Here is a 27,775-nt window from a genome sequence, read left to right on the forward strand (position 1 = left end):
GACCCCCAACCCTGAAGTACCTTGGCACACCCCTTCCTCCTGGGACAGTGTTCACCTCAACAGTCTTGAAGATGACTCCTGAGACCCTCTTCTGGTGATTGGGCCTTCTCCCTCACAACAGACCTTGGTTCCTTACTAGAGAGGACTGGGATGCACCTGCTGTCTCCTCACCCCCGTGTAGGCCCTGGCTCCTCAAAAATCTGCAGTGAGCTGTCAGGAACCTGGGTCATCAGATCACCAGGCTCAACGTCAGCCATTTCTCTTCTTGAGAGGTTACAGGGCTGTGGACACTAGTCTTGATTCAACTTACTCCAAACAGTGCCCAGGGAGGAAAGCTGTGGGAAGCCAGCCTTTGACTTAGTCCTCTCACCCCATTCCACAGCCCCACATTGTCAAAGCCTCCTTTTCACTTTCATGCAAGAAGGGAAGCTGGGGGTGGGTTGAGTCACTGTACAGCCCAGTGCCTTGCAGGCAGCTGGTCACCTCAGCATTCAGGAAGCAACTCTGTCTTGGCTGCAGCTAAAGCCCAGGCCCCAACACTGTGATACTGCCAGCATATTGAGAGTAAAACAGAGGTTTGCCTTGGGCTTGAATGGCCTCCCAGGAGCACAGAGCCCTGACCATGGAGGTACTACTGAGGTCAGTTTAGCTTTTATGAGTACTGGAGCAGACATCACCCAATCTCAAATTTATCAAACTCCATCTTGAGACAGAATTGGACCACAACCAAACACTCCCTGAATCTAAGCTGATGAGCCTAGTTTCTGTAACGCCCTTTGCATGGCCTGTGCCTTCTCAGGCTCCCCATGAGCCTGAGTGCCAGAGTCCTGCCCTCAGCATTCACCTCCCACTGAAGCCTTCCTGTACCTCGGTTGCATCTGACAAACTATCAACACCGCAGTTTTCCTGCACCTCCTGCTGCCTCCAGGGCACCTAGGCAACAGATGGCAGAGGGGCTCCAGTTTTGTGCCTGTCGGGTGTGAGTAACCTCAAGGGTGCAGAAAGGGAACTTAAAGGGAGACTGAGCCTGAGGAGTCTCTCGTGCAGGGGGGCGGGTTCTGTTCAGAGGCCTCTGGAGTAACACAGGAATAACACCACTTCCTTCCTGCCAGGCACTGGGCTACATGTTCTGTGATGGTATTTCATTTCGTCCTCCCAATGGTCCAATTAGATCCTAGTTTCCCTCTTTTACCGAGGAGGAAACTGAGACTCAGAGAAGTCATTTGCCCTCTAAGTGATTCCACAACCACACTAACCACACTCTAAGCGCCAAGGCCTTGTCTTAGGTCGGTCCCACCGAAACTAGGGCTTTTGAATGTGAAGCCCTTAAGAGGAATCGAGAAGTTGCAGAGATGGTTTGAGGAGTTGGAGGAGAAACTGAAGAGGTCCTTGAGGAAGCTAAGGAGGTCTACGACCCCCGTGGACACGTACGGGTCAAAGTGGAGCCGAACGGCACGGGGTGAAGTGACGGCAGCCTAGAGCTTCGGCCTGCAAGGCGCAGCCGGAAGCGCTTTGACTGGGGAGAACACTGAGGCCTTTTCATCCTGCGCAGGGCATCCTGGGAGGTGTAGTCCCAGTCCTATACTGGGCGCATCCCCACTCCCCACTTACCAAACCCAGCACGCAGCACTCCCTGGGGCCCGAGGCTCGGCCATCTTTAGTGGCGCTGATGGGTGGGAAGGTCCAGGAAGTCTGTGGCCGCTGGAAGGCGCCAGGCAGGGCTGCTGTTGACCTCCAACCCGTAGACTACAACTCCCGGCCTCCCTAGCGCGCAGAGCACCGCCCCAAGCTTTCTGCCAGGCGACGCCGCACCGCCCTGTGGGAACAGTAGTCCCGGCGCGCGATTCACAGCGCCGCGTGCGCCCTGGGCGCACCGTAGCCGCGGGGCCCTGGCGGGGCGCTACGCTACGGAGGCAGCGTAGGTTGGGCGCCCGACGCGGACCGGTCCAGCTGGGTCTGGACGTTCGGCAGCTCTTGCACTCAGTGCCGGAGGCCGGTGGGAAGCGGGGCAAGTGGCAGAAGTTGTAGGTCGGCTGGCAGGGGCGAGCGGGCCGGGGGCCGGGCCGCCCAGGCCGCACGGACAGAGGAGGCGCCGCCGGGTGCGGAGGTGAGTCCCGACAGACGGGGTGGGGGCGCGGCCTGGACCCTCGCCGGAGCCCGGGCCTTGCAGGCAGCGCCCCTCAGCGCCAGGGTTGCCAGCCTTAGAACCAGGGTCAGCTTCTTGCCTCGCTGGCGCTTCCTGGGCATTGACCGAGCTCTCACTGGGCTGGGTGCGCTGCTTGGAGAGGGGAGCCGGCGGGGACCGGGTCATCTGAATCACTGGGAGACCAGCCCCAGGATGCTGCGGACACTGGCGGCGGCCTCAGCTTCTGCCTGCCCTTGAGTGTCCTTATCTTTCAGGCAGCGTCCTGGTTCGGCTTCATTAGGGGACGTGTCCCGTGGTGCCCGCAGCCCTCCCCACTAAAGGACCTGGGGGCAACTTCATGGAATGGGGGTGCGCGGGTGCGCCCTGTGTGTGCCCACTGGCCACCCTAACGCTTCCTCTTCCCTGTTCCTCCTTGGGCTGGCGCTAGAGCAACACAGGGAAGTTACAGGGGATTTATTCCTGAGAATATTTGCGGGGGTAACCCGGTTTTTCCTGTTGGTCACAAAGGAGCCCTTCTGGTCCAGAGGAGTGAAGCTTTGTTGTGTGGTCGCATAGCTCTAACTGGGTGGCTCTTGGGGACCCCTGAGCCAGGACTTTGTTACAAAGTCCTCTAGCTACAGGACTTTGTAACTAGACTGCAGGCAACAGGATCTCTGAGAGATCAGGTAGGGAGTCTGGGGTCCTGCAACCTAGAGCCCTGGCATCCTGTGGGGAAAACAGACTCAGGTTGGTGCTGAGTTGGGTTTGAGCTCCTCCCAAGAGCCCCTTCTTTGGGGATCCCTTGAGTCCTCCCTCTGTCCAGGTTTGGAGTCCTGTGTGTGTCACTTAGGTGTGGCGAGTGATTATCTCCAGCCCCCAGAGGCTGATTGAGGTGGTGGGGTAATTCCATCCTTCTTCTGAATGACTCTCTCAAATGCAAAGAGAGATAGTGTTTCCCAGCCCAAGTCTTGGAAGGAGAGCCTCAGAGGGACAGGGGAACCTGGATCCTAGCTCTGTGGCCCGGCTGATGCTCATGCAGGAAGCCCATGCAGCCTGGCCTTGGAGATGGGCACACCTTGCTTCCTCCCGGGTCGTTCTGCTCCCAGGGGTAGCACTCCTCTTCTCCCCCTTTCCTTCCCTCTGCGTCTGAAAATTTCTGGAGCTGCTTTTCCTGAGCAGATAGGCCCATGACCTCATGACCTTCCAAGAACCAGGTTTAAGCCCTGCTGGGCCCAAGGCTTAGTAGCTGCATGGCTTTAGGCAGGGACCTATGATCTTTGATACTGTATCTGCTCTGAGCGACCACCCCCTCCCCCCTCCAGACCTGGGCTCTGAGAGCAAGAGTGACCACCAGGTCTGCTAATCCTGCAACACGTAGGACCCTCCTTCACCCCCAATCATGCAGAGTCCCTCTGTCCTTCACCAGAGAGAGAGAGGACAGTGGTAACATTCGCTAAAGCGTCTTTGTGCCCTGCACTTTCCAGGCCCTGCTCTCTCCAGGCCCCTGTCTCGTAGGCTGCACTCTGGGAAGCCCCATTTACTGAGAAGCAGTTCTAAAAGTGCTTCAAAAGCTAGTTATCATTTATGGGCACCAGCTGATCAGTGAAGAGCCTGATGAGGCCTACTATCCACAGTCATGGCCTTTTGGGACAGAGCAGCCACTGGTCTGGCTTCAGGCATGCTGCTCACCACTCTAGCAGCTGTTCCACACCCTGCTCTCTGGCTTTTCTGGAGTTTGGGGGACCTTCTAGGGCTGTGTCCCCACCTCCCTGGTGGCTGAGCTGGGGGATGTGCCTGGACTATGCTGCAAGGTGTCAGGCGGAAAGCAGGTCGATAGCTGCTATTGGGAATTGCAGCCTGTGTCTGCATCCAGAGGGAGGCAGTTGTTACAGCTTCCTGCTCCGCCTGTGCCGTCACAGCCCAAACCTGAAGAAGAGAGACTTCCTCCTCAAGCCAGTCCCCACTCACATCCACATTTTTTCAGAAGAGTTGCCCTTTGGAATTAAATTCACACAGGCAGAATTTAATTCTGCACCTGCCTGGTGCTGCACTCCTGCCATATCACAGGAAAGGCAGCACATCCTGGAGCCCCTGTCTTTCCAGAGAATCCCCCCACCTCCCCGCCAGTGCCTTCCGTTCAGGTGAGCTGAAGGCTCGAGTGCCCATCTCCCAATGAGATGATTTGAGCTGGCAGGTGCTTGCAGGGCTGCCTGGGCCAGGACTGCTCTTGCCACCACTTGGCAAACAGAAATGTAGAACAGGGGTGCCAAAAACAAGAGTGCTTTTCTGGTACCTTCTCTTTTCCTGTTAATAGTATTCAGCCTTGGCTGGTGTGGCTCAGTGGATTGAGTGCTGGCCTGAGAACCAAAGGGTCACCGGTTCAATGCCCAGTCAAGGCACATGCCTGGGTTGCAGGCCAGATCCCCAGCAGGGGTCAAATGAGAGGCAAGCACACATTGATGTTTCTTTCTCTCTCTTTGTCCCTTCTCCTCTCTCTAAAGTAAATAAGTAAAATCTTTTAAAAAATAGTATTCAACATCTAATATTGAACTTTTGAACTAGGAATTGAAACCCTAAGAGCGTCCCTGTTTCTGTGGTAGTACTGTATGAAAAACAGTTTCCTTTTTTCACTACACACAACTGAGGTGGTATATGGTTTCAAACACAAGAGGACCACAGTCACCCCATTCACCTCCTGGGAGGCAGCCCCAGGGCCCTGTGTGATTATCCTCCAGCCTCCTCACTTGTGGTTTCGACTTTGAGAGGCCCATCTTCTGCCACCCCAGAAAGCAGGTGCCTCAGAAAGTTGAGTGAATCCAACCCACCAGCTGCTGGTTTGTCACAGTGAATGGGGTCAGTGGTGTCTCAGAGGGGCTCAGAGCGGGCCCAGGAAATAGGGGTGGGCCGCACGGTGAGGAGCCTTGACTTTTGTTCTAGAGCCGCTGGCCAGAACTTTCAGGGACCAAATCACTTGACGTACAGAGAAGTCGAGAAGCACCGAGAATGGTGACTGCTGTGTAACATATCTGGACAGCGGACCCCAGTCAGGTGGACGAGTGTTTGGGGCCGGTGTGTTTCTTCCCAAGTTCGCTGATGGGAAGTGGTTATACTTTTGGAGCCTACAGCTTTTGTCCCTGGACCTGGCTCCTGGGTGGGCATTTATCATAATTCTCAGCAGAACCTCTTCAGTCTGCTTCTGAGAGGTCAGCAGTGTCGTGACATTTGCTATTGGCCATGGCAGGCCCTGCGGGCAGGGAGTGGCCAGCCTTGGTGTTTGCCCGAGGACAGTGGTGAGGGAGTGGGGGAGGCTGCAGCAAGGTGGGCACCAGGGCCCTCACGCCACACCTGGGGAAAACAGGAGGGGGCATGAGTGCAAAGGCACCCAGCCCGCAGCAACGGTTGGAGGTGAGAGTAGCCAAATGGTGCTAGGCCCTGGGTCCAGGTGAATCTCGGTGGACACCTGGCTGCTGGCCCAGAGCCCTGCCCCACCTGGACACCTTTCCCTGGCAGCCCTTGCCGTGAGCAGAGCCAGCTAAGGGAGGCCCTTTCCGCTGCATCTTTGGGCTTTCGAACAGGTCCCCCGCCACCCTGGTCAGCCCAGTCGGGGGCTTGGGCTCGGCAGTGAGGAGTTGCCTGAGCCAAGTTAATCCCCTGGGGCTTTGGGCCTCTTCTGGGTGAGGGACAGGTGTAGCTTCAGAAGGAATGCAGTCCCCGGGCCCCCTCCCACAGAGTGTTCTCAGAGCAACTGGGGGCAATTCCTTGTCCAGGCTCTTGTGCCTGGCAGTGGGGCAGCCCTCCATGTGGCCCCCGCCTGCGGGTGAGAGCACAGCCCAGCACAAGAGCCACGTGGTCACTGGGCCTGGACCACTAAGCCTGGGGGCATGTCCTCTGGGTGGCCATGCTGTTGGCAGACTGGATGTGCCACTGACACAGGCACAGGAGGGAGCGCAGGGGTGTCCACGGTAGGGGCGAGTCCCTTCCTGGGCACTGTGGGTTAGTTGGGGCTATGGGACCAGCAGCAGAGCAGTGGGGCTGGAGTGCGGTGTGGGCCCCCGCTCTCTGCAGGGGCGCCAGCGCCTCTCCGTAGAACCCTTGGTCCACAGAACCCCCCAAGAGCTACTGCCCAGGCCCCTGCCCTGACAAAGCCTGCTCCTCATGGCCTCTCAAGCACATTCATCTGAGGCCTGGAGTCATGGTCCTGTCTGTCCGGGGAGCACCACAAGGCAGGCAGATGTTGCTGGCCCTGTCTGTCATCCCTTTGGTGTTACCCCCACATGAGTGTTATGTCCCCAAGGGCCCATCCCCTGCCTCTGTGCCCTGTTGTCCTCCCACCTCTAGGGGAGCTGTTGATGTGGGTGTGCTGCTGACCCCGTGAGGAAGGTGGCGACAGGAGAATGCTGTCCTGCCAGGCCCCACCCAGGAGGTCAAAGTCTGGGCCCTCTATGGGGTGGGGCTCTCTCCGGGGTGGGGTCCCAGGCTGGTTTCTGTTCTCTGGTAGGGATGGGAGGGGCTGCCCTTACGTGGGCAGGAGCTTCCCGCCCTTGGCATTTCGGCCCAGGTGGCAGCCTTCCTCAGGCTGTGGGGCCCTACTGACAGCTCCCAGTGTCTGGTGGGTATGATGGTGGGTATGGTGGGTGGCCATGAGCACCCTGGGCACAGGGAACAATGTTCTGGAAAAGCTTGGTGTCGCCTGGGTGGGCCACCCGCCCGCTGTCCCTTTCCTGGGTCCCCATCCTGGCCCTGATTTCGTTGGCCTGTCAGATTGTTGCAGTTAGTGAAGGACCATCATTACAGGGTGGGGCAGTGGGTCTTGATACGCTTAATGGGGCTTGTGTCACACCGGCTAACATGTGGGGCATAGACAGGGAGCCCCCAGAGTGAGAGGTGGGGCCAATACCCAGTCCCTCCCCACTGGGATCTGGGTGTGGCCCATCCTTTCCCCTCTGTGGCCTCCATGGCTGCAGGCTTCTGGTGTCCGCTCACCCCTATCCCCGGGCCAGGTAAACTCACTGGTGGGAGCACAGGGAAGTGCCCCCTTTCCTGTCGCACACATGCTGAAGGCCCACAGGGCAGTGGGGACAGGTGAGCTGGGGTGAGGGATGGCGGGGTGTCCTGCTGGGATCCAGCTGCCATGACTGAGGTGTACCTCATGCAGGGGCCTGTAGAGTTTGTCGTCCTCACCTGGCCTTCTGTGTGCTCATCACTCGGGGGTGGTCCCTAGCTGTTCTCTCAGAGGGCCCTGCTAGGCGCATGCCTCGCACCCGGGCTGGCAGACAGCAACACCGTGCCCCCTGGGGGCAGCAGCAGCCCCACCTTTGTGCTTCTGAGGCCCCACTTAGATCCAGGGCAGTGGTTCCCAAACAAGCTCAGGAAGAGCCAGCAGGGGCTTGGGGGCTGTGGGGCTGCTGCTCATCCTGAGGCGCCATGTCTTGGAATCCTGCCCCTTTGCACAGTCCAGGAGGCTGGTGCTGTCGTCTGCTCTCTGGCTTCTGCCTGGAGACCTGTTGTACATGATGTTCTTAAGACACAGCAGCTGGAAAATGACCACCAGGGTTCCCGAGCATTGCCATACCCAGTGCCTCAAATGGGCCCTGCGGTGCAGCAGGGCCCTGATGGGCGTTTGCCAAATGGATTGGGGGTGCACAAAGGGTTAGAGGAATGGATGTAGGCTCTTGCAGGGCTGCAGAAGGTCTCACCTGGGATGAGAGGAGCAGCAGGTCCTACAGGAGAAGAAGGTTATACAAGGCTTGTCACCCTGGGGTTCCATCACAAAGGACAGTACCTCCAGGTGGTGTTTGTAAAAGCTTCCATCCTCGGTTGTTCTGACAAGGAATCAGGATGGAGTGTGACTGGACCACCCTACCCTGGCAGGGCTTCCCACATGTCACCCCAGGCAGGTGGGACCCTCAGGTGGGCTGGGGGCAGCAGAGTCCACACTGCTTGATGGCCCGGCCAAGCCTTGCCCAGCCAGGGTGATCCTTCATGGGGCCTCGTTCCCGGGGCCTCTTCCCTACTCCCTCGGGCCAAGATGGGGTGTGGGGGTGTTGGAGTGCTGTCACCCCTGGAAATCCCTGGAGAGGCCCTTCTGGAGCCAGCTGCTCCTGGGATCTTCATCCTTCCAAGCCACCTGTCTTCTCTGTCCCTCCTGTTGAGCCCCCAGCAAGGGCCTGTGCAGCCCCTGCCTTCCCCAGGGGGCCCAGGGGCCCAGGGCCATGTCCTCACTCTGCACTGCAGCCGGCTCTCCCCTTGGCGCCGCCCGCATCAGGCGCATGTGGTGGCCCTGACCTGGCTGCAAGTGGTACTGTGTGCCCTGTCCCCCACAGGTGTTGGTCCCCCACTGCCTGGTGTTGGGGCTCTTGGGCCAGGCTTCCCCATGCTGCCCAGTCCTCAGTCCGGGTAGAAACAGGCAAACTTCGCCTGGGACAGAACAGCCCTGGGCCCAGTCAGGAACACTTCTGCTCCATGGGGCCGCTGCTGGGCGTGGCTCCAGCTCAAGCCCTCAACTGCCTTCGCTGGCTGCTCCCCCCACTGCCATTCACCTGTTCAAGATTTAGCCTTGCAAGGGGCCCCAGGCCCTTCTCTCAAAGGGGCTTGTGTGGAGTGAGGTTTAAAAGTTTGGGAGGCTGTTCTTATTCTGATGTCTAACGTGCAGTCACGGAGGAGGCAGGTGTCTCCAGTGACCCAGGCTGGCGTGAAACCGCTGTGGGGGTGCTCTGTGCGCTGGGCACCACAGCTACGTGCACTTAGGCCTCCTGTGTGCCTTCCTGAGCACGCTCTGTTAGCGGCGCTACCAGCATGTGTGGCTGCTGACCCCAGAGTGTGGTCCGTCCACTCGGAGGGTGAGCATGAACCGCCGGAGAGTCCAAAGTCCTTGACCCATGTGGTTTCACCCAGTCTTGTGCTGACGTGGTAACATTCTGGGTGTGAAAAATTCCATGGGGCACATTGCTGGGTTCCATAGCCTGTCTATTTGTGCCTTTCTTACACGGCTGTTGGTGGACTGGAAACAAACCCCGGGGCTCACGTGATGCCCCCACTGGACTGTGTTCCTGGAGGGTGGAGCTGGCAGACAGTCTTTCAGTGGCCAGGTGGGGACATTGTCAGCTTTTCTGGCTGTCACAGGGTCTGTGCCCCACTGCTCAGCTCTGACTGTGCTCTGTGGCAAGGGCCTGTGGGTTACCTGTGGGTGTCAGGTAACTTGTGGGACCTCCAGGCCAGTCAGGACTGGTGCTTCTTTGTCCCACCCATGTCCCCTCCTAGCAACATCCTTGCTGCAGGGGCCCCAGGCTTCTACTGTCCCAAATCCCATGGCCCTTGGCTCCTGCGGTTTCCAGAGCAATGTCTTTGCAGCTGCTCCCTTTCATGCAGGAAGCCTGGCAGAGCCCCGCCTTCTACCCGTGGCCCCTCCCAGCCTGCCTGTGCTGCAAGGACGAGTCCCCCAGCTCCACTGCAGCCTCTGGCCCCCATCACCTCAGGACTTAGTTGGGAGCTGGGAGAAGGGTGTCCAGTGGACCCAGGGGTCGGGGGCTGGAAAGCCAGGCAGATGCCCACCTTGGCCCAGAGGCTGGCTGGGTGGAGGAGGGAGGGGGAGTGGGCATCTTCCCTAACCTGACTGGGACTTGGCTCGTTCAAAATGAGGTGTCCCACTGTGTCTCAGAGTGGGTGCTCCTGGGCTGTGTTTCATTCCCCCTCTTGGCCAGTGGAGGTGGGGGCCTCCCCTGGAGTGCAGGTGGTCTCTCTCTCACAGGAGGCCTCCCAGGTACTGCCTATCTCTTGGCCCCTGAGGTTTCTCTGGGTCAGGAAGGCCTCAGACGGGCGGGTTGGCAGACAGCGTTGTACAGGCCTTTGCCAGGCTTCGCAGGGCTGTGCCAGCTCCTCTCTGCTCACTTCCCGTTTTTCCCTTTCCTCTGGTTAAACATCCCCTTGATTCTTCCCTCCACAATAAAGCAAAATTGTGTCATTTCTCACTGAAGACAACTGTCTTTGAAGGCCAGTGCCTGGTGACACCATCGTCCTTCCCCTGTGGGCAGCTGATGGGCTGGTGTGGGTTTCCAAGAGCAGAGAACCAGCACAGTTCTGTCGCTGTGTGGGCCTCGGCCCTGCGGGGACCTCTGCCCTGCGGGGACCTCTGCTGTGGAGGTTCTCGGGGTGGGTGCTGCCGGACGCCTGCTGCTGGGTCCGGCACAGGCCCCCAGCCCTGCTCTGTGGCTGTCCCCTTCCTGCCTCGTGGCTGCTTGCACTGGGGACCCCAGAGCTCCCGGGGCTTTGTTCCTGTGAATCATGCTGTTTCTTCTTTCTCTCTATTCTCTCTCTCTGTTTATTTTTGTTGTGTGACTTTGACTAGCCCGGCAGCCCTGTCTCCTGTGAGGGAGCTTCCTTCCCTCTGTGCTCTGGCCACATGTGACCAGCCCCGGCTCTCAGTGTGGCCACCATAACAGGGGCCATGGGGAGCTCCGCTTCCTCGCTGGCCGCCGAGACTGAGTCGGACCATGGCTTCCCCACGGGGCCGCCCTTCCCAGGGCCCCCGGCAGCACCCAGCTGTTGTAGGAGCGGCCCTGGGGGGCCTGTCTGGGGCACTGCCCTGGTCACCCCACAGCACCAGACCCTGCGCCCCCAGGCCCGAAGGTAAGAAAGCTGGGTGGGCCCCAAGGGTTGGGAGTGCTGCTCCATCAGGGTGCCCCTCTTTGGCAAAGGGGCTTGCAGAGAAGTGGGGTCCCCGTTTCTTAGGGTCCTGTGGCAGCTCACATTCCTCAGTGGCATGAGACCTGAGAGGCCCTGGCATTGCTCCCCACTGGGCGAAGCAGGTCTGGGAGACCAGCCCTCTCTCGTGCGCTGCACGTGTCTCGGTCTGGTGCTCATGAAGCAGCAGCTTCTGCAGTTTTCAGCCTTGCAGGTGGGGAGCCTGCCAGCCTCGGTCCTGAGTGGCACTGGCTTGTGCTGAGAATGCTGGCTTGTTTCCTGTGGGATTTGGGGGACACCCCTGTCTGTGTAACACCCCTGCTCTAACGTGGCTGCTGGCCAGGCAGTGGGGTGCTGTGAGGCCCCAGGGGTAGGCCTCCACATGCCAGCTCCCTGCACCTGAGGCCGGGCTCGGCCCAGGTTTCTCAGCCCGGGCTACCCACTGGATCCCCTGGAGAGCCTCCCCTCGGGGGCGCTGCAGTGACTGATGCAAAGGCAAGTCGAGCTTTGACGTCCCACCTTGGCCCTGACACCTCCGCTTTCACTCTGTCCTGTGGCCTTGCTGCAGGCGGGGTGCCCAGTGCTCAGCATACACTCAGGGTTCCACAGACCTTGGGGCAGAGTTGTGGGTAGCCCCTGCTCTTTTGGGGTGCCCAGGCCTTGGTTCAGTGAGTAACAGGCATCTTCCCTCCCTCAAAAGCACATCCTGGCCTCTCCTGCCAGGCGGGCAGCAGGCAGGAGTGGGCCCCGCCCCCCTGGGACGCCATGGAGCTTCGGCCTGAGTGCCTAGTAGGAGAGGCACCTGGGAGGTGCCGGCGGGTTTAGCACAGCTGGATGGGAGGGTCTCGGAGGTCTTGTGAGATACCCTGGTGGGCAAGAGTCTGGAGCTTGAGGTCCAGGGGGGCGTGCCAGGAGGCGGGACAGTGGGAGGGAGCAGTGGAAGTTGGGGATGGGGTCCAGTGGATTATTAGAGTGTCTCCTTGTTTCCGGTTGACGATGTGCTAGTGGACGTTTCTGCGTCCCAGCTACTGAGCTGTCACTTACGTGCTGTCAGATTCACCCCTCACAGGATACGGTTCTGTGGGTTTAGTTCATTCAAAGAGTTGTTCAGCCATCGTTGCCACACAGTTGTTTAGCGTCTCCGTGCCCCCAAAGATCCTGCCTGTTAGCTGCCCTCCCCGCTTCCTGTCCACAGACTTGCCTTTTCTAGAAATTTCACATAAGCAGGGTCCTATGATGTGTGTTCTTCTGTGTCTGGCTTCTTTCACTGAGCGCCGTTTCAAGGTCTGTTCCGTGCACAGTGTTTGTTAGCGCTTCATTCTTCCCGTGGCGGCTGCATGACATTCCTTTGCCCGGCGGGCTGCCTCTGTTCACCCGTTTCTCAGTTGGCGGGCGCAGGGTTGTTTCCCCGTGGTTTTTATGTTTCATGCTTCCCTGCATATTTGTGTATACGTTTTTGGGTGGGCACGTTTTCATTTCTGTCGGGTAGAGAGAATGGAATCTCTGGTTTATTACAAGTTTATATTTAACTTTCTAAGAAACTGCTAGACTGTTTTCCCTAAGTGGCCGCACCGTTTCGCATTCCCCCCAGCAGGGCTAGGGCCTGCTCCAGGGCCAGCTCGTTTCTCCACATCCCGGCCCTTCTTGTGGGAGTGAGGTGGTGTGTGCTGGTGGTTCGATTTGCATTTCCCTGATGCTTGGTGATGTTGGGCATCTCTGCAGATTTCCATCTCTCCACACACATCTTTTTATTTTCATTCGTTTCTTTGGGATAAATTACTAGGAGTAGAATTACTGGACCCCAGGGAAGGCAGATGGACACCCCCACCCCCACCCCACTGAGCAGCAGCTTCCTGTGAAGCCTTGTGAGTGCTCTGAGGGACGCATGTATGTGGTAGACTTCGGACCTTGACTCACGCCATGAAGCCCAGTGCCTGGTGACTTGACATTGCCATATCTTCTCCTGGTTTCCGCCAGGCCTTGCCCCTGGGCTGGTGCAGCCAAGCAGCTCCTTTCATGGCTACTGTAGTTGGGCCTCAACTTCAAGGTGATTACTGTTTGCCCCTGGGAGCAGCAGGCAAAGACAGATTGGGAAGAAGTGGCGTTAATGGCCTTGAGGAGTTCACAGGCGTCCAGACCAGAGATGACAAAGAATGGCAGAAGAGGTGGGTGCAGCAGATGGCAGGAAGGGTCCAGGAGGCAGGTAGTCCACCACATCATGGCTGCACGGTACGCCGTCCCTGGCAGGCCACCCTCCCCACAGGCATATGTCCGCCAGTCTAGAGGGGCAGCTGGGAGTGTGCACAGGACCCCTCCCCAGCTCTGACAGAGGCATCAGGGAATGGGAGGGCACGTGCAGAAACTGGCAGCACAGCAGCCCCTGCCTCCCATCAGCACACGGCCCTCTTGGCTAGGAGCGCCCCATTGCAGTAATGAAGCTGAGAGCGCTTGGCCACACCTCCTGTAACTCACTGCCAGCAGGGAGCAGGAACTTTGATGTCCCAGGAGCTGCTCACTTTAGTCAATAAGCAGTTGGTGGGGGCACTGGCTGCCACAAGGTCTGGACCCTCCCTGGAGACTCGGAGACAAGGAGAATGACCCAAGGCTGGCTGAAGGTGATCTCTAGGGGAGGCCCCCAGCACCGTCTGGAACCAGCAGGAGGTCCGGGTTGGGCCGCCATAGCTAGGCGTGGCACCTGCATCTGCTGGCAGGCCTGTCTGGGAGCCCAGCCTCAGGCCCCATGGCTTGACCGGGGCCCATGTGTGCAGGGCACTTACTACTTTTGATTTTCCTGGGGAAGTTTTAGGCATCGCCCAGGATGGGGCTGCATCGCCACAGCCCTGCGAACACGTGTGTCCTGGGGCGTTCACGGTGAGCCCCAAGGGCAGCCCTGTAACCACCCCCCTTTTTTGAATTAGGACTGAGTGTTGGCAACTCGCACATGATGAGGATAGAACAGGTGTGTGTTGTGGGATTTTTCTGGACAGTTGCCTGCATTTTCCACCTGACGTGGCCTTTCTGTTTTAAGGAATAACTCAGGCTGTTTTCCACAAGCAGCCAGTTTTCTCCCCAGAAGCGATTGCTTCTGTGTCCTGGAGCACAAGTGACAGCCTCTGAGTGAGTGTCCAGGAACTTGGGGACATTGTGTGTTGAGGGTCTGGTTTGACTCCAGATTCCCCACTTTCTCTTCCCAGCTTTGCCTGGTGGCCTGGCCTCACTTGTGGACACTCGGAGTTTGGGTCTCCAGGCCTCGCTGAGCGTCTGCTGGGCCGTCACAGGTGGCCTTGGCATGTCGGAAGCCGGAGCAGCTGCTCCCCTCTGCTTGGCTGTCACTGAGCCCCGAGCACGTCCCACCGCCTGATGGTGCTGAGATGGGTGTGGGCTGTGAAGTGAGGGTCACGGGTGGCGAGGGAGTGCCAGGCCGGCCCTGCAGCCGTGCCGCCACCGCAGTTCCTGGTCTCCTAGCCAGAGGGGCTTCTGCTTCTGCCCAGCTCTCTGGGTCCCCAGGGCTATATTTGATTTTTAGGAACTGTTTTTATTTAAACCTTTCTGAACTCTAGACAGAATCTTCCAGATTGTCCGTGTCTACCAAGGTAGCTGTGAAACCTGCCCTGGCCCCACCCAGGACAGTGCTGGCCAGGACAGCAGACACCTTGCCTTGTGTGCAGCTAGCCCAAGGCAGGGACTGGCCAGTCGGTGGGTTACGCAAGTGAGCAGGACTTGGGTTCCTTGCCCTCTACCTCCCCACCAGAGTTCACAAGGCTTTCCTTGCTCAGTGTGCCTGGGACCAGCAGGGTTCAGGGCCCACCTTTCCTGATGGGGCAGGAGCCTTAGTCTTCCCTCTGGAGACCTCCCAGGCTAGGTGGGGTGCACAGGGCGAATGTGGCCATGCTCTGAGCCTAGGGTCAGGGTGGAGGTCACCTAGGACCCGACCTGTGTATGCATGTCTGTGGGGGTACCTAGTACCCCACACCTTGGGCCACAGGCCCTTCTCTAATGGGGAATGGTGGGAAGCAGGGCGCCCTGGCAGTGTCCAGGCAGATTTCTTAGGCTTTATACCTCGAACAGAAACCAAGGTTGAAGCTGATCTGGCCCTTGGCCACGCCCATTCTGCTGGTGCTGGGAGCCCACTCGCACACCCCAGGGTCTGCCCACGCTGGAAGGCGGCTTTACAGAGTTTGCATTGCCCAGAGTAAATTTTTTGTTACTGAAGAGACAAGTTGTCTTTTTTTTCCTGGACCAAAAGGGTTTAACGTGAATATAGATAGCATTAGAATCACGAGTTTTGTGCCTTGTTGTAAAGGACCGTTGATCTCTCTGCCAGCAGAGCAGCAGCATAGGAGAGTGTGTGGTGGTGCACGGACGCCACCTCAGGTTCAGATTAGCCCTTCAGAGGCAGGCCAATGGGCCAGCCTTGCCCTTATCCCAGACACAAGACCCGTCTTGGGTGCAAGGAACCATTTGGGAGCATCCCACTTGCCCTGCCGTGGGCCTGAGTGAGTGCCTTTTATCTGCACCTGGGAGAAGCAGAGGCCCAGCCTTGGGGAAGGTGGGTAGGCCAGGCACCCAAGAACCCACCCAGCAAAGGAGGCTACATTCCAACACTCCAGGAGGCCTGCAGGGTGAACTGTGGAAGGGGACCCTGGGAGGGTGGGAGGTGGAGGCACTGCCTGCTCTGCACCGCCAGCAAGGTCCTGGGAGCCAGGTGCAGGCCTCCTGGCTTCCACTTCCCGTTTTGCCCTCCATGTGCCTACCACACTGCCGTGCATGCCTCAGGCTTGGCAACTTTTTGGAGTACCATGTCCTCTGGCCACCCCTGGCCTGTGGCTCCCGGCTCTCCCTGTGGGGTCTGTCATGCCCCTAAGATGTAGGTCTGGTCTGTGTGTGACTGGCAGCAGCCCACATACCCCCGAAGGCACAGCCAGAGGCCTCCTGGGATCGGAGCTCTGGGGGGAGGGGAGCCCCCTTTGAGTGTTGTCAGCCCTGCAGCCACATGCTGGTGTTGGCTCCTTCTCCCACCTCCTCTGATCTTGGATATTCCTCCTCTGCCTTCCCCCCTCTCTCTCCTGGAGCTGGGCAGCCTGCCCCCACCCCCACCCCCACCCCATGGGCCTACCATGGCCTCCACCACCTCAGGATGGGAGCTGTGAGAGGAAGAGGGTTTGCAAGCTGCTGCAGGACTCTGAGCTGCCTCCTTGCACGCCTGCTGGGCAGAATTGGGCCCGCAGTGGTCCAGGGGGGCAGGTGAGTAGAGGGTGCTCAGTATCCACAGAATTCAGGCTGTGTCCCAGGCTAGGCCGTCTTCAGGGGCTGCTGAGGTATAGGATTGGGTCAGTCTAAGTGCCTTGGACAGAAGGGCTGTGTCCTTTGCTAGGCAGGACTGTACTCACTTGGCCACGAACACTGCTAGGTTGTGTTTCATGATCAGGTATCTGTAGCCATAGGCACGTGTTAGAATTGGCCCCTGCCCAGGGGGTTCCTAGAAATTCCAGAAGCAGACAGCCAGCCAGGCTGCGGGACCCATCAGGAGGCTCTGGATCAGGGGTGACCCCATCCATAGCACGGAGAGGACTGTGCGTGGTGACCTGGCCCTCCCTTCATGTACTCAGACTTTTTGTGCGTGATGAAATTCTCGTAACATAAAACTACTGGTCTCAGCCCTGGCTGGTGTCGCTCAGTGGATTGAGCACAGGCTGCGAAACAGAGGGTCGCCAATTCAATTCCCAGTCAGGGCACATGCCTGGGTTGTGGGCCAGGTCCCCAGTGGGGGGCATGTGAGAGGCAACCACACATTGGTGTTTCTCTCCTTCTCTTTCTCCCTCTCTTCCCCTCTCTCTAAAAATAAATAAATAAAATCTTTCAAAAACACCCTACTCATCTCAAAGTGAACAATTCAGTAGTATTAGTACATTCACAGTGTGCAGCCATAACTTCTATCTGGTTCTGAAATGTTTTCATCGCCCCAGAAGAAAACCTCATGCCCACCATACAATTAACTGCTCTCCAGCCCCTGGAAACACCAGTCTTCTTTCTGCTTCTATGGATTTGTCTGTCTTGGACATTTCAATGGACGGAATCATAAATCATGTGGTCTTTTGTGTCTAGTGTCTTTCACTTAGCATGTTTTCAACACATACATCAAAACTGTGTTCTTCTTTGTGGCTGAGCAAGCCACAAAAAACCCACTGGTGGGCTTCTGGTGGGCTTTGGGGTCATCGACTCTTGTGGGTGGATCTGCTGTGAACATATATATTTGTTAGAATACACTTTTCAGCTCTTAAGGTAGATGCCTGGGGGTGAAATTGCTGCATCATATCGTGGGTCAGTTTAACTTTTTGAGGACCTGCCAGACTATTTTCCGAAGCAGCTGTTCTCTTCTTTTGCATTCCCACCAGCGGTGTTGGGAAGGGCTCTAGTTTCTTCTCCGTCTCACCAATCCTTGTTAGCATCTGCAGGTTTGATTCTGGCTCTTCCAGTGGGTGTGAAGTGGTATCTCGTGGCAGGTTTCGGTTTCCATTTCCCTAATAACTAGTGATGAGCATCTTTCTGGGTACTCCTTGGCCATTTGTGTATCTTCTTTGTAGGGATGTCTGTTCAAGTCCTTCGCGTATTTTTAAAATAGGTTGTTTCTCTTTTGTTGTTTAGCTTTAAGGGTTCTTTACATATTCTGGATACAAGGTCCTTAGCAGACATACAGTTTGCAAATTTGCAAATATTTTCTTCCTTTCTGCAAGTTGCTGTTCCCTTTTTTTTTTTTTGATGGCTTCCATTTTTAAAAAATTTTCCCATGCTTTTGGTGTCATGTCAGATAATCCATTGCTAACATCCAGGGTCATGAAAATTTACCTATATTTTCTTCTAAGAGTCCTACAGTTTTTGTTCATGCATTTAGGTCATTAGTCCATTTTCAGTGAATTTTTTAATGCATTGTGAGGTAAGGGCCCACCTTCATTCCTTTCTGTTTATTCCCAGTTGTCCCAGCACCATCTGTTTTTTTTTAAATATTTTATTTATTTATCTTTAGAGGGGAAGGGAAGGAGAGAGGAAGAGAAACATCAATGTATGGTTGCTTCTCGTGCATCCCCTGCTGGGAACTGGCCCCTGCGGGGAACTTGCCTGCAACCCAGGCATGTGCCCTGGCTGGGAATCGAACCGCAATCCTCTGGTTCGCAGGCCCGCGCTCAATCCACTGAGCTACACCAGCCAGGGCCCAGCACCATCTGTTAAAAGGCCCATCCACTCCCCATTGAGTGGTCTTGGCACCCTTGTCAAAAATCACTTGACCATATAGATGAGGGTTTGTTTCCAGACTCTCCATTCTGTTCTATTGGTTGTATAAAGACCACATAGTGTGCTGTGAGAAATGTAGCTCAGTGGGTCGGGTGTCGTCCTGCAAAACAAAAGGCCGCTGGTTTGATTCCTGGTCAGGGCACATTTCTGGGTTGTGGCTCCAGTCCCTGGTTGGGGCATGTGTGAGAGGCAACCCGTTGATTTTTTTTCTCCCTCTCTTTCTCCTTTAGAGAGACCCCTTCTCTCTAAGAATAAATAAATTAAGTCTGTTTTAAAAAGACCATATAGTATAGTCTTTTAGTAAAAGACAGACCATGTAGTCTGTCTTTATGCCAGTACCATACTGTCTTGAGTTTCTCTTTTTCAAGATTGTTTTTGCTGCTTGGGGGTTTTTGCAATTTGATGTGAATTTGATTTATTTTTTAAAAGATTTTATTTATTTTTTAGAGAGGGGAAGGGAAGGAGAGAGGGAAACATCATTGTGTGGTTGCCTCTTATACGCCACCTACTGGGGACCTGGCCCACAGCCCAGGCATGTGCCCTGAGTGGGAATCGAACTGGCGACTCTTTGGTTCACACAGGCCGGTGCTCAATCCACTGAGCCACACCAGCCAGGGTGATAGGATTTTTAGAATCAGCTTTTTCTGTTCCTGCACCAAAAAAAAAAAGGCCATAGGGATTTTATTGAATCACTTTGTGTAGTATTGTCATCATAGCTATATTGTCTTAATTCATGGATGTAGGATGTTTATTTAGGTCTTCTTTAATTTTTTATTTATCTTTTAGAGGGAAGGGAAGGAGAGAAATATCAATGTATGATTGCTTCTTGTGAGTCCCCTGCTGGGAACTGGCCTGCAACCCAGGCATGTGCCCTGACTGGGAATCAAATTGCGATCCTTTGGTTCGAAGGCCGGAGTCAATCCACTGAGCTACACCAGCCAGGGCCTTTTTCAGCAATTTTTATAATTGTCAGAGTATGAGTCTTTCACTTCCTTAAATTTATTCCTAGGTATTTTATTACTTTGGGTGCTATTTTAAGTAGTGTTGTTTTTTTTAACTTCCTTTTCAGATTGTTCATTGCTGGCACAGAAACACAGCTGAATTTTTTGTATTGATCTTGTGCTGAATTTATTTATTAGCCCTAGTTGGTTTTTTTGTAGGTTCTTGAGAGTTTATATAGGATAATGTCATCCACAAATGGAGATACTTCTATTTCTTCGTTTCCAATTAGGTGCCTTTTTACCTTTCCCATGCCCGATTGCTCTGGTTGGCACCCAGCACCGTGCTGGCCTGGCCTTGCTGTGCTCCCGACCAGGGAAGCGTTCAGTCTCTCACAGCAGGCGCGATGCCAGCTGCAGGTGTTTTGTGGATGCCCTTTATTCTGTCAAGGAAGTTCATGCACACTCTTCACTGTGACTTATCAAAGACCACCTTCACACCGGAGCCCCATGGCCACTAAGGTGGTGTGGTTCAGTTCTGTCCCTCCCTTCCCACAGGCCCAGCCCTCCAGAGAGGGTTGGAGGGTCGAGCCGTGGGGTCCCTTGGAGGCTTTGGCGGACCTCTTATTCCTCAGAGTCCTCAAGCCCCTCCCTCACAGGCTGCCTTCTGGAGCTTGACGTCTGTCACAGCCCAGAAGGACACAGATCCTGCTGGCTTGATCCCCCTCATCCCAGGCAGCGACTCGGGCTCCCATCCTCTGGGCCAGCACTGACTGGGGCCATCCCTTGCAGACACACACACTCGCCTGGGTCCATGGCCACGGTTGGAGAGTGGTCTTGTGCGCGCTGCACCTTCCTGAACCCGGCCGGCCAGCGCCAGTGCTCCATTTGTGAGGCTCCCCGGCACAAACCTGATCTTGACCAGATCCTGCGACTGAGCGTTGAGGAGCAGAAATGGCCTTGTGCCCGATGCACATTCCGGAACTTCCTCGGCAAGGAGGCCTGTGAGGTGTGTGGCTTTGCCCCAGAGCCTGTGCCCGGCACCTCTCTGCTGCCGGTCATCAACGGGGTCCTACCCAAGCCGCCCACCATCCTGGTGGAACCCAAAGGCAGCTGCAAGGAGGAGGCAGGTCCAGCACGGACAGAGGGACTAGTGGCTATGGAGCCAGGTGGGGGGCAGCCTGAGGAGGAGGAGGAGGAGGGGACAGCAGAACCTGGGAGTGGCTGGGCCTGCCCTCGCTGCACACTGCACAACACGCCAATGGCCAGCTCCTGCTCTGCCTGCGGGGGCCCCCGGAAACTCTCACTGCCCAGGATCCCTCCTGAGGCCCTGGTGGTCCCCGAAGTTGTGGCCCCTGCTGGCTTCCACATCACACCTGCTCCACCCCAGCCTGGGGAAGGCAATGAAGCTGACCCTCCCTCTGCTGCTGCCGACCACGAGCCGCCCCGGATGCCACCCTTCAGCCCCTTCTCACCCACCCTGCAGAACAACCCTGTGCCTCGAAGCCGCCGTGAGGTACCCCCCCAGCTGCAGCCACCAGTGCCTGAGGCCACCCAGCCCTCCCCCGCTGCTGGCTCTAAGGGGCCCCCTCAGGGCCCAGGACGTACTTCTGCTGGGCCCTCCCGCTTGGCGGAGCTGCTTTCAGGCAAGCGACTTAGTGCTCTGGAGGAGGAGGTGGCTGAGGGCGGCACCGTGCTGCGCCGGTGCAGTTCCTGCTCCTCGCCCAGCCCCGCAAGCCTGTGTGAAGCCTGTGGCACTGCTCCGGGCAGTGATGTCATCGACCTGGCCGGTGATACTGTGCGCTACACGCCAGCGAGCCCCTCCAGCCCCGACTTCACCACCTGGTCGTGTGCCAAGTGCACACTCAAGAACCCCACGGCAGTCCCCAGGTGCACCGTGTGTGGCTGCTCCAAGCTGCATGGCTTCCAGGAGCACAGCGAGCCTCCTGCTCGTTGCCCTGACTGTAGTGCGGACAAGCCGGGCCTCTGCACCGTCCACAAGGCCAGCCGCCTCTTTCCCGAGGCACCACCTGAACGCCCGGGTCAGTGGGCCTGCCCTGCCTGCACACTGCTCAATGCGCCCCGGGCTAAGCACTGTGCTGCCTGCCACACACCCCAGCTCCTGGAGGCCCAGCGCCGGGGCACCGCACCCCTGAGGCGCAGGGAGAGTATGCACGTGGAAAAGCGGCGGCAGACAGATGAGGGTGAGGCCAAGGCTCTCTGGGAGAACATCGTGGCCTTCTGCCGGGAGGTAAGTCCCCTCAGGAGAGTGGGCCATGCATCAGGGCTGATGCTCCCTTCCCCATGGGCCTTGTCTGCATCTTTTGTCCTTCCCTGCTGTCCCTTCCCCAGGTGCTGAGCCTGACACCCAATCACCCCTCACCTGAGTGTGACTGGCCCCCACTATCTACATCTTGCCCCCTTTTTCTTTGCTCACATGAGTCTACAACCCCATAGTCTGTGGTCCTGACCCCTCCAGATGTGATTTCCCATAGACATTGAAGCCACAGAGAGGTAGGGACGTAGGCAGAGGCTTCATGGCCAGCAGGCAGACCTGGTGCTTCTTCCTCCAGCTGTGCAGACCCAGCCAAAACTCGGGGTTGGGATACCCCCTCATGCTCTCTTGTCCACAGACCTGTGGGAGGCCTGAGCCCAGGGCAGTGTCACCCTCAGATCAACTGGAGGGGCTTGTAGCCCCATCAGTGCCTGCAGCCCACCCTGACAGCTCACCCAGTCTTGTGTCCTGCCTTCCCCCACCCAGCCAGGTCCCCTCACATTTGGTGTGCAGGGCCATGGGCTAAGCGTGGGGCTGCCTAGGTTTTCTGTGCCTACCCCCGCCTCTCTGCCCCCACAGTCTCCAGGCTGGTGGGGGGGTGTTTTGCCATTTCCTGGGGCATCCATACCTCCCACTGACCCGCTACCAGCCTGCAGTGCCCTGGTTGGCTGTGGTCCCCCATGCCCGCGTAGGGTAGTATGAGTCACACGAGGCCCCAGCTGAGTTCTCCACATGGGTCAGGGTAACTGAACACATGCCTACTGCCTTTCCTCTGGGACCTAGGCAGCATCTTCAGGGTGTTGGCCCAGGGCTACCCAGCTAAGCCTGTGTATGGCTGTGGTCTCTGCAGAACAACGTGAACTTCGTGGATGACAGCTTCCCACCTGGGCCCGAGTCTGTGGGCTTCCCCGCAGGTGACAGCGTCCAGCAGCGTGTTAAGCAGTGGCTGAGGCCTCATGAGATCAACTGCTCTGTCTTCAGGGACCACAGCACCTCCTGGTCCGTGTTCCACACTCTGCGGCCCTCGGACATCCTGCAAGGGCTGCTGGGCAACTGCTGGTGAGTGTGGGGCACCCTCTCAGGCCGGGTGGCAGGCCCGTCTGGTTGTGCTCATTGCTCGGCCTCTGGCTCCGCACAGGTTTCTCAGTGCCCTGGCCGTGCTGGCAGAGCGGCCCGACCTGGTCGAGCGGGTGATGGTCACACGCAGCCTGTGCGCGGAGGGCGCCTACCAGGTGCGGCTCTGCAAGGACGGCACGTGGACGACGGTGCTGGTGGATGACATGCTGCCCTGCGATGAGGCTGGCTTCCTCCTCTTCTCACAGGTGGCGGGGTGGGCGGGCACGGTTGGGCGAGGGGCGGGCACTGGAGGGCTGTGTGACTCCAGCCCCTCCCTGCAGGCCCAGCGGAAGCAGCTGTGGGTGGCCCTCATCGAGAAGGCGCTGGCCAAGCTGCACGGCTCCTACTTTGCCCTCCAGGCAGGGCGCGCCATCGAAGGCCTGGCCACACTCACCGGTGCCCCCTGTGAGAGCCTGGCGCTGCAGGTCAGCTCCACTAACCCCCGCGAGGAGCCCGTTGACACTGACCTCATCTGGGCCAAAATGCTGAGTTCTAAGGAGGCTGGGTAAGAGGGGCGGGTGCTCTGGCGGTCAGCAGCTTTGGGAGGAGAGGAGAGACGAGGCGAGGGGACAGCCAGGCCCAGGCCTGGAGTGGTGGGAGATGCAGGGGCAAGTGTCCTCTGACACACACCCTGTGTTTCACAAGATGTTTCCAGTGTGGGCTGACCACGGGTAGGGGGCCTGGCCTGCAGCCCTGTAACCTCCCTCTGCTGGCTGGTGGTCCCACCTGCACAGGCCAGGGCAACAGGCAGAATAACAGCTGATCAACCCTCACCTGGGAGGCCTCATCCGACCTGGGCCTGTGATGGCCATCACATGCACCTGCTTGGAGCTCTGTGGCGCAAGCCCCAAGGAGGCACCTGGTGCGAGTGGGCTGCCTTCTGAGACCCGGCCCAAATTGGCCAGCATGTCTGTAAAGGGGGGTCCAAAACCCTAAGCCTAAGAGAGATGGCTCACTGCTGCTGAGATCCCCTGCCCTCAGCTGACACTGGGCATTACTGCTGCCCCATCCCTTTAGGGGGCCACAGCCCTGAGCGCACAGGACCCAGGCCTACCCGACCCCCAGCCCCAAACCCTCCGAGGTCTTTGGCCACTGTATAGGGAGCAGACAGACGCTTCCTGAGTTCTGGGTCCCTGGGCTCTGCACTCCCCCCCAGTCAGGGAAGAACTCCCCAGCCTCAGGGCCAACAGGGGTCTTCTGGTTAGTGAGCCTTCCTCCGTGAATGAGGCCCCTGGTTACTAAGGGGCATCCATCGTTAAAGGCTCCTGGTCAGCAAGCCTCCCCCGTCAGTCAGGCCACTCTGCCTGCGCAGGTTCCTCATGGGCGCCTCTTGTGGTGGGGGCAACATGAAGGTGGACGATGCTGCCTACGAGAGCCTGGGCTTGCGCCCCCGCCATGCCTACTCCATCCTGGATGTCCGTGATGTCCAGGGCTCCAGGTAGGGGCTGGGCTGGCGGTGGGTAGCCAGGGCATGTGGATGTGTGGTGGAAGCCGTGGCCCTCAGCCCCATGGTCCGCAGGCTCCTGCGCCTCCGGAACCCATGGGGCCGCTTCTCCTGGAATGGCAGCTGGTCAGATGAGTGGCCACACTGGCCGGGGCACCTGCGTGGTGAGCTTATGCCCCATGGCAGCAGTGAAGGTGTCTTCTGGATGGAGTACAGTGACTTCATCAGGTACCTGAACTCTGCCTCACAGCCACCCTGTGCTTTGGCCACCTTCGTTTGGCCCACCTGACTTGTCGGTGCCCTTGCCCCCTTGCCCTGACCCACAGTGTGTCCTGCTTGGGAAGCCTGGCCTGTCCTGCCGACCTGAGGCAGAGGATGGGGGAGAAGTCAGGTTTTGCCCTTAGGGCTCTGGTCTTCTCTAGGTCATCCTTAGGGCCTGGGCCCCCTGGTGGTGTCCATGGGCAATGGCCAGGACCAGGGTTCCCAGGATACTGGTCCCAAGAAAGGTCCATGGCATAGAGGGGCAGAGATTGGCTCAGGGAAGGGGTTTGGGGGGTGCCTGGACTCCTGTGTTGGCTCTGTGTCTGGAGCTGGGTAGGGGCTGCTCAGTGGAGCATCCTCTTCCTGCTCAGGTACTTCGACTCCGTGGACATCTGCAAAGTGCACTCAGACTGGCAGGAGGCACGTGTGCAGGGCTGCTTCCCCACCTCGGCCAGCGGGCCTGTGGGGGTGACAGCGCTCACCGTGCTGGAGCGTGCATCCCTGGAGTTTGCCCTCTTCCAGGAGGGCAGCAGGTGGGGGCAGCTATGGCTATCGGGGGAGAGGCTGGGTGGGGCTAGAGCACTGGTTGGGGTGGGTGGGTGGAGCTGGGGTATGTGTTGTGGGGTGCAGAGTGAGGCTGTGGGCCTGTGGGGCCACAGCCAGCAGGTGCTGCCCGTGACCCCTCCTGGGTCTGGCTACAGGCGTGCAGACTCAGCAGACAGCCACCTCCTGGACCTGTGCGTCCTGGTGTTCAGAGCCTCCTTCGGCAGCGGTGGCCGCCTGAGCCTGGGCCGCCTGCTGGCCCACAGCAAGCGAGCTGTCAAAAAGTTTGTCAACTGTGACGTGATGCTGGAGCCCGGCGAGTACGCTGTGGTGTGCTGTGCCTTCAACCACTGGAGCCCCACCATGTTGGGCACCCCCGCTGCTGCACAGGGTAATGCTGCCCTCCCCACCCTAACCCCCGGCCCTCTTCCTCGTGGCACCCCAGGCTCCCCTCACTCACACCTTCCACAGCCTCCAGCCCACGCTGCTCCCTGGAGCCCCCCGGCCATGTGCTGGCTGTATACAGCTCGAGGCTGGTCATGGTGGAGCCCGTGGAGGCCCAGCCAACCACACTGGCAGACGCCATCATCCTGCTCACAGAGAGCCGGGGGGAACGGCATGAGGTGAGGTGGGCGGGGAAGGGGAGGGACAGGGAGGAGGCTTCATCCCACCCACACCTGCCCTTTCTGCACTCAGGGCCGTGAGGGCATGACCTGCTATTACCTGACGCATGGCTGGGCAGGGCTCATCGTGGTAGTGGAGAACCGGCACCCCAAGTCCTACCTGCACGTGCAGTGTGACTGCTCGGACAGCTTCAACGTGGTGTCCACGCGCGGCAGTCTGCGCACCCAGGACAGTGTGCCGCCCCTGCACAGGTGGGCGCCGCCCCAGACCCCCAGACTCCCTGGCCTCCCCCGGCCCTCACCAGCCCCCTCCCCCAGGCAGGTCCTGGTGATCCTGTCCCAGCTCGAGGGCAACGCCGGCTTCTCCATCACCCACCGCCTGGCACATCGCAAGGCTGCCCAGGCCTTCCTCAGCGATTGGACAGCCTCCAGGGGCACCCACAGCCCCCCCCTCACGCCCGAGGTCGCTGGCCTGCACGTGCCCCGGCCATTGTGACCTCCACACCCACGCCTGCCTGCCCCCTACATGCACTTTAGGAGGGAGACCCCAACAGAGGACGCTTGAAACAGAATCTCAGGACCCCGCCCAGGGAGCTGCCAGCCACAGACCGCAGCTTTCCTTGGACCTTTCTTCCCGCCCCTCCCTCCTGTCTGGGGCCTCCTAGCTGCCAAGCAGAATACCTCCACCCCACTTCTAGCATGAGGGGGCTATGCACCAGCCCCTCTGACCAACCTGCCTCCAGGCCGGGTTCAGACTGCCAGGGCTGAGATGAGGCTGCCCCTTCCCCATGGGCCTGGGATTGCTGTCTGTGTGAGGCAGCCAAGAGCTCCATTTACAAAACCAAATCCAGGCAGGTCAGAGGCTAGAGCGCAAGGGTTAGCAGGGACCACCCTTCCGTCCTTGGGGTCAGAGGCCAGGACTCCAGGGTGAGTAGACAGGGACCACCCCCTTGTGGGGACCAGAGGTTGGGACCCTGAGATGGGTAGGGACCACGCCCTCTGTGGGGCACGAGCCTTCCTTCCCCAGCTTGCTCTAAGAGCCCATCTTCTCACTCCCTCCACTCCCACAAGGCAAGCTGAGGTCCCTGGAGTCTCAGCAGCGTGTCCCGGGAGGCAGGTGCCTGGCGGCCATGGACTGGGGACCAGGGATGGGGAGAGAGTCCCAGCTGCCCTCTCTGGCTACACTATGCAATTCCTGGGGCGCTGGTCAGGACTGAAGCCATGCCCCCAGGGCTGCGGGACAGGAGCTGCCATTTGGTAAGGTGGCTTGTCCTCAGCACCACCTGACCTCTGCCAGCAGGACCAGCATCCAACAGAAATCCTTGGCCAACCCCGCCTAGGCACACAGGGCAGGGTGTGGCTCCTCCCAGCCCTTCTCCTGCCTCCGAAGCCCAGGTTGCTGGGCTGCCTCCCAACCGCCCTCCCCTGTGGCTGCTCAAAGTCTTGCATCTGCCTGTGGACATCTGAGGCCCACTCCCAGAGGCCCCCCGGCCTTGCTGCCCTCCAGCCCCCAGGAAGTGGGCAGCCCTGCCCACCGCCCCGCACTTCCCGTGGCGTTGCAGGGTTTTTACCACTGGAGAAACACCAGGAAGCACTACACTCCCCTCTGGGCCTCCTTTATATTTGCTCCTTTTACTCTGAGCTGTGAGTATTTTTAACCCTGTACATACAGCCGGCTCTTCCGACGCAGAGACTATTTTATCAGGTGTTCCCCGGCCTCGTGGGGCGATTCTCCGTGGGCGTTTCCAGACTCAGGCTCCGATGGACCAAATGAAAATGTTTTGTTTTGTAATGGTGCCTCTTCATCTGTCCGTCACTCCTCCCACGGGTCCTGGGGTCCTCACCCCCCTCTGTGTGCAGAGCCTTGCTGAGGGACACCCAAGCCTGCCTGGAGACAGTGGGGGTAGCTTGCTGGTACCCGAGGTCAGCCTTCAGGGCCCCCCTGCTCAACAGCAGCCTCCACCCCAGAAAAGACCAAGTGTCTAGGCAGGGCTGTGGCGGTGAGCAGGCCAGTTCCCACACAGCCTCCACCTCAGATGAAAGGCTACGTCTGTGGCTTTTCCCAGTGAGATGTCCATGGCTGGGGGTGCCTGTCTGAACCCATCAGTCATCACACAGGAGCAAATGGAACATGGCGGGCAGGGGGTCGGGGGACACAGACGGAGAAAAGTTTCCCTCTCTGGTGGGTACGACCTGCTCCTGCTTGGCCCTGGGTCTCCTGTTGGTTCTGGGAGGCACCGTCCCCATTTCACAGGTGGCCACTGAGGCTGGGCATGTCCACCAGTTCCCTGTCTGGTCTGTGGTTTGAATGGGCGGGGGTGGGGGCGGCGCTCCATGGGGTGAGAGGCCTGTCACAGGCTGGCCTATGGAATGTGAAAGCAATTAAAGCCACCAGCAGTGTTCGCTCCAGGCGGGCCTCAGGCGGCGGGGGAGCTGCCACAACACATCTTGCATCTACGCCCGAAGACTGCCCGCCTGGAT

General features: G+C 58.4%; 1 protein-coding gene across 5 annotated transcripts; it reads left to right on the forward strand.

Annotated features, from left to right (window-relative positions):
• The first annotated feature begins 1,850 nt into the window (after nt 1–1,850).
• On the forward strand, nt 1,851–27,088 carry CAPN15 (calpain 15). 5 transcript variants are annotated; one of them, XM_037034497.1, is made up of 13 exons: nt 4,628–4,969; nt 5,065–5,173; nt 19,825–21,283; nt 22,158–22,366; nt 22,446–22,629; nt 22,705–22,928; nt 23,736–23,861; nt 23,943–24,095; nt 24,500–24,661; nt 24,830–25,062; nt 25,143–25,294; nt 25,368–25,546; nt 25,613–27,088. In XM_037034497.1, the coding sequence occupies exons 3-13, from the start codon at nt 19,847–19,849 to the stop codon at nt 25,788–25,790; spliced, it is 3,237 nt and encodes a 1,078-aa protein (XP_036890392.1). In that variant the 5' UTR covers nt 4,628–4,969; nt 5,065–5,173; nt 19,825–19,846; the 3' UTR covers nt 25,791–27,088. The 5 variants fall into 5 exon arrangements, with proteins under 5 accessions (XP_036890391.1, XP_036890393.1, XP_036890392.1 ...); XM_037034496.1 differs by lacking the exons at nt 4,628–4,969; nt 5,065–5,173 and adding an exon at nt 1,851–2,107; XM_037034498.1 differs by lacking the exons at nt 4,628–4,969; nt 5,065–5,173 and adding an exon at nt 2,785–2,811.
• Nucleotides 27,089–27,775: the final 687 nt, after the last annotated feature.

This window comes from Sturnira hondurensis, unplaced genomic scaffold (genome assembly GCF_014824575.4).
Source record: "Sturnira hondurensis isolate 20B ecotype Veracruz unplaced genomic scaffold, ASM1482457v3 Scaffold0022179, whole genome shotgun sequence".
In the NCBI taxonomy this organism is placed as follows: Eukaryota; Metazoa; Chordata; class Mammalia; order Chiroptera; family Phyllostomidae; genus Sturnira; species Sturnira hondurensis.